Consider the following 15078-nt stretch of genomic DNA (forward strand, 5'->3'; position numbering starts at 1 on the left):
AATGCACTGTGGTGTTCAAAACAATACGCATAGAAAATATAATGAGTTTAACTTCAATTCAGATTAAATGAAAAATAAAAGCTGAATAAAGTGAAAACTGCAGATTTACAACACGTCACACAACATGTTGTGAGCTTGTAGATCTTTTGTCACCCTTCAACTGCTTCTTCTTCTACACACTCTGAAGAGCCTCTGTGTGTGTGTGTGTGTGTGTGTGTGTGTGTGTGTGTGTGTGTGTGTGTGCCCGTGCGTGCGTACATGCTTGAGTGCGTGCGTGTGCGTGTGTATGCGTCTGTGTGTGTGTGTGTGTGTGCACGCGTGTCCATGTGTGTGCCTCCAGGTACCCATGCAGGTACACATGCACACACTCACACAAACACACATGTGCAAACACACTCACCCGTACACACACACACACACACACACACACACACACACACACACACACACACACACACACACACACACACACACAGAGGAACCACAAGCTGCTACTGTACATTATACATTATATACATTATAGCTCCTTCTCCTCCTCTATCAGACACACAGAGACACTGAGGAGCCATACCTCCTGCACCAGAACCCAGCATAGAGAGGTCCAGTGAATGAGGACTGGAAAGTGAACAGGTGTGTCGGTGTGTCACTAGACACTGTGTAGAAGGACACAGTGCCGGCAGGACAGTCTACATACACTGCTACTCTGTTGGAGTAGAGACGCACAGGGAGGTCAGTGTCCTTCTCATTGTGACGCACAGTGTACCTGTTATTAACATCATTACATTCCAGACTCCATGACATGTTATTGAATCCAAACCTACTGTCATCACCCTGTCTGTTGATACTTCTATATGTCACTGCTATAGAAACCCTTCCACTGCACTCCACCTCCCAGTGACAGCGTCCAGTCAGACTCTCTCTACACATCACCTGCCAGGTCTCAAATCTGTCTGCATGACGAGGATACTTCTGATCCTCCCACACCGCTGTCACCTTCTTGTTGTTCAGAGAGAGGAATCTGTTTGCTGTGTTTGGATCCAGTGTGAGTTCACACACATCTGATGGGAAGAACAACACACAATACAACACCTGTTAACAATCACACATAATAACAACAACAACAACAACAACAACAACAACAACAACAGAGGGGAGGTGGGGGTGTGTGTGTTTGTGTGTGTGTATTATACACTCCTCTCCTCTCCCCTCCCCTCCCCTCCCCTCCTCTCCTCTCCTCTCCTCTCCTCTCCTCTCCTCTCCTCTCCTCTCCTCTCCTCTCCCCTCCCCTCCCCTCCTCTCCTCTCCTCTCCTCTCCTCTCCCTTCCCTTCCCTTCCCTTCCCCTCCCCTCCTCTCAATTCAATTCAATTCAAAGGGCTTTATTGGCATGAGAAAACGTTTACATTGCCAAAGCAGAAGTGTACACAATACGATACAATACAATCAGAACAATCCTCTCCTCTCCTCTCCTCTCCTCTCCTCTCCTCCTCGCCTCCTTATTTTATTAGAAGTTTGCATAGCGTTCACTGTTACAAGGTCAACTAAAAGGATACGCCCAAGTAAGCCTATAAGGCTTGTTTCAAATTAGATATTTGTATACGCCTAAGATAATGCATGCATTTTAGTACAAAACAAAACGCATTTCCGGTATTTTAAAGTGCGAGTCTGCAGCTGGGTGCTTCTCAACATTACTAAACACCTGGTCAGAACCACCAATCCAGTAGGTGCAACACACGCACACGCGCGCACACACACACACACACACACACACACACACACACACACACACACACACACACACACACACACACACACACACACACACACACACACACACACACACACGTGCACGCACGCACACTACAGTCCTGCACGCATTACCGCAGGGACTACAGGTGCTGCGTGGGCAGCCGCCCCTCCTCCTGGGTCCGCATCAGTGTTCCGACGGGTCGGTATTCCGACACTAAAACTAACCCTAACTCTACCCCTAACCCTAACCCCTAACCCTAACCCTAACCCTAACCGTACCTCAGTAACTAACCTGCCGACGCTAGTCGGTAACCGTACCTCAGTAACTAACCTGCCAATGCTAGTCGGTAACCGTACCTCAGTAACTAACCTGCCGAGCGGGTCGGAACAGCGGCCCGTCGGGATAGTGAGCTGACCCCCCTCCTCCCCCAGGTCCCACTGCCCTCCCTACCTCCTCCCCAAGGGGGTTGGGGGAAACATTAAAAATGTATATTCATGTAATAAAGAAATGGGACCGGGGTGGTTGTGGAATAAAAGAAAATATGTCTATTTTAGAAATAAATATTCTTAAACTACACATAAATTGTGACCTTTGTTTTATTATTATCATCACGAATCAGCGTTTGCCAGCAGCCGACCAGTTTTACCTTTTACGCGCGGGACGCATGAAGCTGTCAGCGATCAGCAGGTTGTTTTGTTTCCATCAGTATCATGGCTCAGAAACGCATATAATATTTCTTTGGTGCGAGCGTCATTTTTAGACCAGGATTGAGGGAGTAGCCTGCAAGATTCCTTCACCAATGTAAACACAGTTGCTGAGGGAAGCTACTTCCTTTAGAGACAGCAAGACTCGCTGTGATTGGCCGGTAGTGTATCAGTGGGAGATGACATCATTTTGCCGGGAAATTCTCCCCCCCTCACAACTCATAGAAAACATATAAAGAGAAGGCTTCAGAAGCTGAAAATAACAGAGTGGGTGTTCTAAAACTTTAGCGATTTAACAGTTAGGACAATTTTAAGATTTGTTTTATAAAAAAAGTTACATGGTATAACTTTAACCTATACGTTATGGCTATTATCATTCAGAATAGGATGAATGAATGAGTGAATGGCACATGTTTCTGTGTATATGAGCTGCTCAAGGACCCCGTGGCAAGGACCCCCAAATGTATATTTGGCTGCAGACCCCAATCTGAAGAGGTTAATTTCCTTTTTTTTTAATAGCAGTACAAGCTCATAGTGTGGTACAAACGTGACGTGCTGTGAGCTTGTACATCTGCTATCTTTGAATAGCCAACATATACTTTATGGTAAGGCTGGGCAGTGGGCACTATACTGTATATAAATACTGATGAAGACAGCTTGACATTAGGTATTGGTTTATGTGTAAATTCTTTAACAGACACATAATGCATGCACGTAGCACATGCAAAAAAGCAGTGTGGGTTGCAGATTGGAAAATGGAAATAAGGCATTTAATTTATATATTCTGTGTAGCCTACTGTGCAGTGTGCAGGCATAGATATGCTATTCATTATCTGGGTTAGGCAGGCAGTGGGCGTAAATCATTAAGGCCCATTAAAATATATAATGCAAATGTTTTTACTAATGTTGTGAGTAATATCGATATTGAGGTATTCAACAACGTTCTGTATGGATAAAACATATTGTGGTGCTGTATTAACACATTTAGCTGGGGACCTCCTGGAATCCCCCCAAGGACCCCTGGGGGTCCCCGAACCCCACTTTGAGAACCACTGTTCCAAATAACTGCATGTGCTGCTGCTTTGATTGAATAAATAAAACAGAATAGACACTTACACTTCTTCACTCCTGGGGTTAGCCAGCTCTCTCCACCATGGTCCACACTGGAGTTGGAGGAGAGACAAAGTCGGATCTGAATATTCTCTATGATAATATAAACAATGATTGACAGCATACTCTAAACCTAGGTTATTTGGATGGCTGTGGGTGAAAGCTCATACTGTCTACTGTTCAGTGTACTGATATGAGGGGATGTTACATGCCCCGCTCTAGGGGTATAAGGATATGTAACATTAATAAGGCAAAGGGTAGGTGGAAGAAGTATTTTTATTTATAACTTCGTTTGTTGTTTTAAGGAACTGTTTACAAGGAATCAAACAAAAGAAACAATTAACAATGATTCAAAAGAACTACCATGCAAAGAAAAGAAACAATCAGAAATAACTAACCCTAATCTTGTATTTTAACAACCATGGTGCCAAACTCGTTCACGAGTTAAGGCCACTAGGTGTCACCATGCCAAAAGGAGTTGTCTCGTCCCTGGACGAGTCAACGAAGGGTTAACTGTATGTGCTGCTGCCTGCCCTCTGAATGACCCGAGTCCATACGTCACCCCGTAGCAGAGAGAGAGAGAGAGAGAGAGGAAAAAAAGGCACGCGCTGGTTGCATTGTTTTCCATTCTACTCTGAAACATAAAAAGGGCTTTATCTCTGAATGAGGTGAAAAGAACGCCAGGGAAGCAGAGATCTGATTGTTTTCACGGCGACACTATAACGCGATGGTCGGCTCCCATTTGGATTTTAGTTTCGCGAGCTTTTGTAAACAAAGGGATTATCTTCCTCAATCGTCAGTGGACACCCACGTGCACACGCACGAAGCTTCTGAGGCTCTTCAAAATAAAGCGTGAGTGAAAGGCGGCAGCAGCAACAGCTAGAAATGTTATAAACCTGAACAGCCCATGTGTTAAACAACTAAATAACTAAACTAGACCAAGTCAAAATTACAGTAAATTACTAAACTAACATAACTACACTATTCTAAACTATGAACATGAACGGTTACAAAAAGCTGGCAGTGGTAGTTAGTGTTTAACAAAAGGCCACAACTTAGTTGTGGGTTCAAACGGTATAGTAAAGTTCCCAAATGTTCTCAAAACTCACAATGGTAAGAATGCTATAATCAAGCAGGTTCTACAAAGCTAACAAGGCATAGGGAAACTACTACGGAGAGTATCTCCCAAAGCTGCAGCAGGTGAGTGTCATGTAGTTTAAGTTGGACAGGATGTTTCCGCATGGGCAGCATGAAACAAACTGACAAAGAGCTCTGGGCTGGCAAGGCTTTTGTAGGGAGGCCCCGCAGGTGATTGGACCAGGTGGAATAAGGGCGTAGCTCTCCATCAGCTCAGATCTCCTCCAAGTTAAGGTCTTGTCTCCTCCCACTCCAACACAAGGCCCTAAACTGACAGTAGTATGAGTATATACTCCGAAACCAATATTGGGAACAATAGTAAACTAATAAGGATAACTAGAAAATAGTAATAATAGAATAATAGAAAATACATAGGGATGTAACAGGGGATTTGAGTATTAATCCTATATTTACATTGGCTTAAGGGCTGGACTGGTCGGCCGGCCGGTCGGAATGCAGGCGGATGGACGGACGGAACTCTGATGTCACATATAACTATAATTAGTTCCCAATGCAGCTACGCCCACATATGGAGTGTGTTGTCTCAATTATGATATAGTCACTAGAAATGCAATTCTGGGAAATTGTGAGTGTGCATGGTTGCCTATGTAAAGGCTGGATAGCCAAAATGTCATGGGAAGCTCGACCAATCCTCAAGCTTGCACCACTCCTCTATTGAGCTAGGCTTCCTCTATAATGGTGACGTCACCGAGAATGCTGCTTCCTGATTGGATATGAGTTTACGAAATTATGACGTCACTCAGTGTTTTTCAAGGGTTTCCCCTTTGGATGACATCACCGGATGCTGCTTCCTGATTAGAGATGGGATGGGGCCCATTTTTTCTGTCCGTTCCGAAACGTGTCTGACAGTTTTTTGTCCGCCCCGAATCGACGTCCGAGCATTAAACATTAAAATGCGTCCGACCCGCGCCGAGGCCCGAACCTTATGTTTCCAACGCGTTTTCGCCTTATTTCTTTTTCTTTGAAGGAGGCCACTGACACGCCGTGATAACGAAGTATAAAAGCCAGGATTTACTTTGGTGATGTGATGTGTGTTGAACAGACGGACGGACAAGGCTGGCACAGTGCACTGCGACTGCACACAACAGCGCAAAAATAAACAAACTATGCAAGGGCCAGTAGTGGGAATACAAGCTAGGAGCTCCATTCAGCGGCACGCAACAGCTGTTGTCCAGAACCAAAACTCACATAACTCTCTGTACCCGTCTGACTCTATTTTCATTTTATGCGCATATATGGAGATCCCTGATGTCATAAATATGACATCATAGTACTTACATCATAGACTAGCCTCAAGTGGTTCTGCAAGTTACTATGACAACAGGTACAACAGGTATTATGAGGGATGAGCAAGGGATGTGTTCCTAACAACATTACATTAGTACTGCAAGACAGGCTCGTCAGGCTGTAATAATGGTGTTGACATCAGTTTATTTCCTTGCCCTACTGGCCGTGTGCACAAGAAATTTGAAAATGATTGGTGCAGTGGTTTGTGAAATTAGTTAAGGCCATACACACACGCACACACACGCTTGCTTGCTTATGGCAGTCCATTGTTGTCGATGATGACTTCATACCTCCCGGTGGTATAGGGGGGTTTTAGCGCATGGTGCGCTCATGCCACCTCATGTGGCTGTGTAAACCAATCGCTGATCCGCACACTTTTCCACACGTGGGGCAGGTGTGTGTAGAACCTGGTGGAATAGTACTTGCAGCGTGCTCATGCCGCTGACTGCGTTTTTCTGCACGTCTCAGGGATGTCTTCTCCTCCAGGTTGGAGACACCTGAGAGGCAGGAGGAACGCCAGGTGTCTCGATCCGCTGCTGTCCTTTCCAGGTTTGATGGTGGTTGCAGTTCTTGAGCAGCACCTTCATGTGGTCCTTGTATCGCTTTTGTTGCCCTCCTGCAGACCTCTGGCCGGATTGGAGTTGGCCGCAGAGGATCAGGTAGACGAGCTGCAGGCATACGGATCACATGGCCCAGCCAGCTGGCCGAGTTGGTACGTTGGTAGATCTCTGTATTGGTCATGTGGTGCTCCCATGTGATGCCCAGAATCCTTCACAGACAACGGATGTGGAAGGCCTCGAAAGATCTCATGTGCCGCCTGTATGGTGTCCAAGCTTCAGAGCCATACAGTAGAGTGGACACACATACTGCCTGGTACACTGCTGCCTTGGTTGACGCCTTCAGGTTCTTGTTGGTGAAGACCCGTGACCTTAGGCGACCAAGCGCGGCAGAGGCAAGGTTAATGCGGGATTGAATGTCTGCATCAACGTTGCAACTGTCTGCTAGGATACTGCCGAGGTACTTGAAGTGTGGTACTGTTTCCAGAGGGGTATTGTCCATGAAGAAAGTTGGTGTGTGAGTCTGCGTAGAGCTTGGTTGGTGGACTATTTGTGTCTTCTGGATGTTGACCTGAAGACCGACAGCTCTATAGGTGGCAGCTACCACATTGAGGGCATGCTGAAGGGACTCGGGGGAGTGAGCAATCAGCATGCAGCCATCAGCGTACTGGTGTTCACAGACTTGGAGGGCAGTAGTCTTGGTGGTTGCCTGGAGGCGCCGGATGTTAAATAGGTTTCCATCGAGGCGGTAACTAATGCTGACTCCATCCGTGTTCTCCAGAAGTTTGTGGGAGATGATTGTGACTGCTGTGAGGAATATGTTGAAAATGACCGGGGCTAAGACACATCCTTGTTTCACTCCTACACGCACGCACGCACGCACGCACGCACGCACGCACGCACGCACGCACGCACGCACGCACGCACGCACGCACGCACACACACACACACACACACACACACACACACACACACACACACACACACACAGACCCTCTGAAGACAAGGACCTTGAAAGATGACAGACTGGGCCACCCCCACTCGCTTAGGTAAATACATGGAGATGGGCAGTCGTGCACATGCACGCACACAAACACAACCATGGACATGACAACACTTATAAAGTATATATGGACATCTAAAATGGACATTTGTATGTATTGTGTGAATGAAGCAGCATGCTCCCATGTGCTTTAGTTGTTGATTTTGTTATTGTTCCACCCTTTTTCTGCATGGTGTTTACACATGATCTGAGTAGACAGTAGACACATTCTCACACAGACCAAGTCTCTCATACCTAAGACTGTCCAGTCTATAGTGTGGATCCTTCACAACAGCAGAGAGCATCGCTTCTCCTGATTTTCCTGGATGGTTGTAGCTCAAGTTCAGCTCTCTCAAATGGGAAGGGTTGGAGCGCAGAGCTGAGGTCAGAGAAGAACAGCCTCTCTCTGTGACCAGACATCCTGAAAAACTACACACACACACGCACGCACGCACGCACGCACGCACACACACACACACACACACACACACACACACACACACACACACACACACACACACACACACACACACACACAAACACAAACACACACAGTGAGAATTTTCACATTACATTTTCTTTCCTTTAATATAGACATTTTGTTTTATTTAGACAAAGTTGAACACGGTTACAGGCATACTGACTTCAGAGTCTCCAACATGCAGTGTGGACTCCCCAGTCCCACAGCCAGAAGGTTTACGCCAGAATCCAGCAGGTCATTGTTGCTCAAGTCCACTTCTCTCAGACTAGAGCTGGAGCTGAGAGCTGACGACAGCTCCTGACAGCAACTCTCTGACAGGTTACAACCACTCAGCCTGGAGAAACATTAGTGATAAATATGTTTTATTACATTTTCTGCTAAAGAAAGATAATATAATATAAGAAATATATCAATTTAGCAATGCACCTACAGAGCTTTATTGGAGGCTTTGAGTACGGGCAGCAGCCTCAGAAGAGCCTCCTCTGAAGCAGAGTATTTCTTCAGGTCAAACACGTCCAGCTCCTTTCCTGAAGACAGCAACATGAAGACCAGAGCTGTCCACTGAGCAGGAGAGAGCTTGTCTGTGGAGAGACGTTCTGATTTCAGGTACTGTTGGATGTCCTCCTCTAGAGAATGGTCATTAAGCTCATTCAGACAGTGGAACAGATTGATGCTTCTCTCTGGAGATGGATTCTCTCTGATCTTCTCCTTGATGTACTGGATCGTTTCTTGATTGTTCGGGAAGCTTGTTCCTGTCTGTGGCAGCAGGCTTTGTAGGAGTGTCTGATTGGTGTTCAAAGAGAGGCCCAGCAGGAAACGAAGGAACAAGTCCAGGTGTCCATTTGGACTCTGTATGGCCTTGTCTACAGCAATTTGGTAGAGGTGATTTAACTTGGGTTTGTTTCTAAGTAACTTGGGCAAGTTGAAGGATGCTCTTGGCCCTGACAGTAGGTTGACACCATCCTTGACAAAGGAGACAAAGACATAGAGAGCAGCAAGAAACTCCTGAACACTAAGATGGACAAAGCAGAACACTGTTTCTGTGTACATCCCAAACTCCTCTTTAAAGATCTGTGTAAACATTCCAGAGTACACAGAGGCATCTCTGATATCAATGCCACACTCTCTCAGGTCTGCTTCATAGAAGATCAAGTTGCCTTTCTCTAGCTGTTGAAACGCCAGTTTCCCCAAAGACAGAATGACCTTGCTATTTTTTGGAGTCTTGATAGAATGTGTCTGAGCTCCATCACGATATTTCACAATCTTCTGTTTGGTCTGAACCAACATGAAGTGGAGGTACATCCCAGTCAGGTACTTTGGCAGCAATCCTTTCACATCTGTTCTCAACATGTCCTCCAGAACTAAGGCAGTGATCCAACAGAAGATTGGGATGTGACACATTATGTGGAGGCTTTTGGATTTCTTGATGTGTGAGACGATTGGGCGTGCCTGCTTCTCATCCCCGAATCTCTTGATGAAGTACTCTTCCTTCTGTGGATCAGTGAATCCTCTGACCTCTGTCAGTCTGTCAACATAATCTGTTGGGATCTGATCGGCTGCTGCAGGTCGTGTAGTTATCCAGATACGAGCAGAGGGAAGCAGGTCTCCCTTGATGAGGTTTGTCAGCAACGCATCCATCGAGATTGGCTTTGTGACATCTGTTACAATCTCATTGTTTTGGAAGTTTAGAGGAATCCTCAATTCATCTAATCCATCAAGGATGAACACAACTTGGAACTCTTCTAAGCTGCAGATTAGTGGTTTCATGATTCCACCAAAGAAATGATGAAGAAGTCCCACCAAGCTGTACTTCTTCTCCTTCATCAGATTCAGCCCTCTGAAAGTGAGTGGAAACATGAAGTGGATATTCTGGTTGGCTTTGTCTTCTGCCCAGTCCAGAGCATTCTTCTGAGTTAAGACTGTTTTACCAATGCCGGCCACTCCCTTTGTCATCACTGTTCTGATTGGTTCATCTTGTCCAGGTAAGGGTTTAAACATGTCTTCAAGTCTGATTTGTGTCTCTGGTCTAGTTGGTTTCCTGGATGCTGTTTCAATCTGTCTGACTTCATGTTCTTTATTAACCTCTCCACTGCCTCCCTCTGTGATGAAGAGCTCTGTGAAGATCTGATTCAGAAGTGTTGGGTTTCCCTCTTTAGCATTCCACTCTGACAAATTTTTACACTTCTTCTTCAGATAAGACTTGAGTTGTTGTTGACTGATAGGAGCAAGAGTTTCTAAACCAAAGAATGGAAGACATCAGTGTAACGTAAGTTACTGCTCAGATAATAATGAAGTATGTGTATCTTTGTTACTGTTGTTATTGTGGCTATGTGGCTGCTTATACCTGTATGACTGGTGACAATTCAAACCTATTTATTTTTGATTATTGGTAAAGTCTTTCTTACTGATCTCTATCATGTTAAAGATGTGAACAAAGTCGTTCTTACTCATCATCAGGATGTCAGCCAGCTTCTCCTGCTTCAGACTCCTCAGGAGGTGCAGTGTGATCTTCAGAGCTCCCTCTGTGATGCTTCTCCTCTCCTCCTCACCCTCACCATCCACCACCTCCCCCTCCTCCCTCTGACTCTCTAAGCATTCTGGGTAATCTGTTGTCAGAAGCCTCTGAAACCTCTTCATCTCTTTCTTCACCAATGTTATGAGATTCTCTTCAAGTAGCTGTAAAACATAATGATATAATGAAGTTTAAATTCAACAATATTGAATTGATTGAGTCATTGGGGCAGACCAAGGACCAGATGGGGGGATTATATCTCCATGATGGCCATGGAACGCCTCAGGATCCCCCAGTGTTCATGGAAGAAAATTATTGGAAATGTATAATGCCTAATAATAAGCTGATGAAGGTGCAGTGTCATTAAACAAGAAATACCACACCTCAAACAGACTGCCAATAGCAGAGTGTCAATGGCAGATAGTCAAAGAAAGTTATAATAGATGTTCAGGCATTTCAGTCCCCATGGACAAATGTTCGCCTGGGATAAAATGCTTTGGTGAACCCACAGCCTAGTTGTCTCTATTGTGATCAACTTCTCATTTATGTGTAGATAAAATAAAGGTGTAAAGGTGTACATTGACTTAACTTAAATATGGAGTCCAGGTCTGTTTGATGTTCCTGAGCTGACTGACCACTGAGACCCTGTGATATCTGCTGCTGGTCTCTGTGGAGGACGCACGCACGCACGCACGCACACGCACACACACACACACACACACACACACACACACACACACACACACACACACGCACACACACACACACACACACACACACGCACACACACGTACGTACGCATGCACACAAAAAGTGGGTCAGGCAGTGTTTCTATGTAGTGTGTATTATTATAATTATTTGTTGTTGATCAATATGTCACAATGTGATGTATTAATACATTATAATTGTCTGTGGTTTACAATGTTGTTGTGGAAGACTAAACATTCTCACAAAATGTAGGCTAAGATGTTTGAAGGAGAGTGATTATCCACACCCTTTATAAATAAGAAAGGAGTTCATAATATGTATTTTGATCAAATTAGATGGCGGGGAAACGGTAAAGGTAAAAAGAAAAAAGAAACAGCAAATTCACATAGGCAGCTGTATTGAACATTACACATTTCACAAATATAATTCCATAATGATGTACTGTTGTTTAAAAAAAAAAAAGTGCTTCTTAAAATGTGAGTTAGATATTAAAACTGATTATGAGCTGTTTAAACATGTTCAAAGTCTAACAGCATCAGGTACCGGTAGATTTCAGGTCAATGAAACATGATAACAGAGACAGTAGAGGTCAGGTGGTTTTACTGGTTGTAAATCTAGTTTACTTGGAGAGGGAGTGGAAGTGGGAGTGGGAGTGGAAAGACCGCCATAGGCATTCCTGGCTCCCTAGAGAAAACAGACTTTGCACCCACTGCGCACAAATGAAGTGGAAACTGAACTACACTTCCTAACCGCCTGCCACTGTACCAAGACATCAGAGACACATACTTCCCACAGATCATAACCACACAAGGAGAGTTTGAAAACATGACCAATGATGAAAATGAAGTAGGAGAATGTGCAAACACAGCAGCAAGACTTGTGAGCTGCTGTGATAGGAGAAGGATATCAAATGGAACACAACCACCTTAAAGACTACCGATCATGGTGTACACATCCTTGCACTGTCTGCATTGAGTCATTTCCATATATGAAAACTGTTCCACGCCTTCAAATTGTGCATAATATACTATTTTGATTGTATTATATTGATTGATTGTATTGTACTGTGTACACTTCTGCTTTGGCAATGCCATATGTTTTCTCATGCCAATAAAGCCCTTTGAATTGAATTGAATTGAGTGGATCAGACTGAACACCCACACCACCAGAGACATTATTTTACAGTCCAAACAGGGGGGAGGGGTTGGTGTCCCAAACATGGAGTGGATTTATAACTCCACAAGGCTAGTATGCTAGATAAACATGCTGAACAATGATGATAAGGCTGTCAGGGAACTTGATAGATCTTCTCTGTTTCTTTCTAGACATGAAACAACATAAAATGCCCCAGGCAAGAGAGGGTGAGCAAAGTTTCCTGGGGTTCAGAAGAAAGCCCAATCTTAGGATGGACATAAACACTACTGGGTTTGGGGTGTCGTCAGATTTGCCCGACCTCAAGTTCTGTTTGATAACTGTATATTATCCCTGCATTGGGTTCAACCTGACTCGGACACTGTAGTAGTTTCTTTCATTATAACCAACTGTTTTATCTCAGTAAGGCATGGCTATTCAACTGGTGGCCCACGGATCAAATCCGACCCCGCTAGTGAAGTTGGACTGGCCCTCAGAATGGTCCCCGGTCCCTTGGGTTTCTGACAATACTGGACAAGTTTGAAACTGGGGAATCTAGCTTGCCTGCCTGATGCAGATAACACAGTTTCTCACACAATATTCAAACATGATGCAGTTGATGAGGATAATACAGCAGTCACCTCTTCAGTCAAAGCCAGGCAATCTTTCTCTTTAGTTCCCTGGCACATTTCCTCCTCATTGTCTGCAGCATGACCTAGAGGTCTTCGGACCTGCCCGAGATCCGAAATTACCGGGGATCCGAACCTCCCCGAGCCGGGTAACGGGGCCATTTCCGAGCATTTACCGCGGGGCGGGCCGGGGCCGCGGGCCGGGGCCGGGGCCGTCTGCCCCGGTTCCCGGGTATCTGTGAAATCGCCGGTTCCTGTTACCCGAGTGGAGCCGAGTCAGCCGGCTTGAATGAAAGAGAACACACCAACTGCACCAACAAGATCATGCCACAAGATGGCACTAAACGATACAGCATGTAATCTGTTGCATTGGTTGTGAGTGTTTAGAACTCACTCACAGTCACAACACTGTATCAGTTGGATTGTTATTATTATCAAAGATTGTTGATATTAACGTAACGTTTTGGTTAATCTCTATATACAATTTGAAACTGCAGCCAGCGTATTTCTCTTGTAGACACGACCAAATGCAGCACTCCAATTGGCTAGGACTGATCACGTGACTGATCACGTTCTTAACCGGAAGTGCGTCCGGCGGTCAAATATGTCCGACCGGAAACGTGCGCTGCGGCACAATAGTTCCGCCACAATAGTTCCCCCCCAAATTTTTATTTTTTTATTTTTATTTATTTTTATTTTTTATTTTTTGTAACTTTTCTTTTTTTTATTTATTTATTTATTTTTATAGATGTGAGCGGCCCGAAGGGCCGCGACCCTCTAGTGGTTTACAATGGAGTTGTCATTGCTTGTTGTCATGCTCTGCAAAGCAAAATGAAAACTTAAAGCAGAAAGATATAATGAACAACACATGCGACAGAAAACGATAGCATTAGCATTGGCTAGCCAAAGAAGAGGGAATAAAGAAAACATGGATTTATTTGTATTTACAAACTGTCCGCATTGACTTACTGGCCTGGGAAAAGATCATTTTTTTGACGAGAGGCACAGCGCCGCTGACAGCAACAGCAGCAGCTGCAACCATGGCGACGTCATTAGGTAAGAAAGACGTCTCATACAACTCTTAATATAATAACGTTGGCATTCTTTCATTTCGGGGCCACAGGTTCGGGTCTCGGATCTCTCGTTCTGCTCGGGTATCGGATCTAATTTTTCTAATAACAGGCGGGGCCGTTCGGATCGGATCCATCATGTCTCGGGGCTGCTCGGGTAACGGTTCTCAAATTCCAAATGATAGACGGGGCCATATGGGTACGGCTCCATTTCCCCCGGGTCCTTTTGGGTTCGGGTAGTTAAAATTGGACCCGTGAAGACCTCTACCATGACCATAATCCATTACTGAAACCCTGTCACATATTCTGAATGGCTGCTATGTACAGTATGGGAATATACATTATATACATCAGCTAGGCATGATATAATTGTTGATTCGGTCAAAATGTTCTCAAAATGACTCACATGTTTCCCTTGCCATGTTCAAACTATGCATGCAATATTGAAAATGATAAATTTTAAGATGTTGCAGCTAATACACCAGATGTTGCTGTTGTTTAGGTCAGTAGAGAAGCAATCTGGGAACCCATCGTCAAAGAAGAAAGGGCGACACCTATCGGTCTGTCTCTCTTCCTTTGACTCTGGGTTAGAGAGAAAAAGGGGCGGGGATACATGGAATTCCCCGGTTGAGAACGATTTTTAAAACTAGTTCCGCTTGTAAGCCTGGTCCGCCCACTTGGTTTGGTTCCCTCCCGAAACTGCTATAGCGGAACTGCTAACCCTACCCTCCACACGGAACACAACAGACAACAGACAACAACAACAACAACGACGCAACATGGATGCTACTGTGGACGAGGAACTTTTTTCTAGCGTGCTTACCAAGAGTTTCTCAGTTGCACAATATTGAACAATTAAAACCTCTTCAGCACATTTGTTTGAAGTAGGCCTACTTGATAGATCGGCGACGACGGCGAGATGTTTTGCTGCCTGTTATCCT

At 44.8% G+C, this 15078-nt stretch overlaps 1 protein-coding gene across 1 annotated transcript; it reads right to left on the minus strand.

Moving 5' to 3' along the window:
• Positions 1–463: 463 nt before the first annotated feature.
• LOC308296331 (protein NLRC3-like) lies at positions 464–10724 on the minus strand (the record flags this gene model as incomplete). Its single annotated transcript, XM_080739576.1, has 6 exons — positions 464–1058; positions 3569–3615; positions 7862–8035; positions 8251–8421; positions 8518–10321; positions 10493–10724. The coding sequence occupies 6 exons, from the start codon at positions 10722–10724 to the stop codon at positions 541–543; spliced, it is 2946 nt and encodes a 981-aa protein (XP_080595702.1). The 3' UTR covers positions 464–540.
• Positions 10725–15078: the final 4354 nt, after the last annotated feature.

This window comes from Nannobrachium achirus (assembly GCF_963921795.1).
Source record: "Nannobrachium achirus genome assembly, chromosome: 2".
Classification (NCBI taxonomy): domain Eukaryota; kingdom Metazoa; phylum Chordata; class Actinopteri; order Myctophiformes; family Myctophidae; genus Nannobrachium; species Nannobrachium achirus.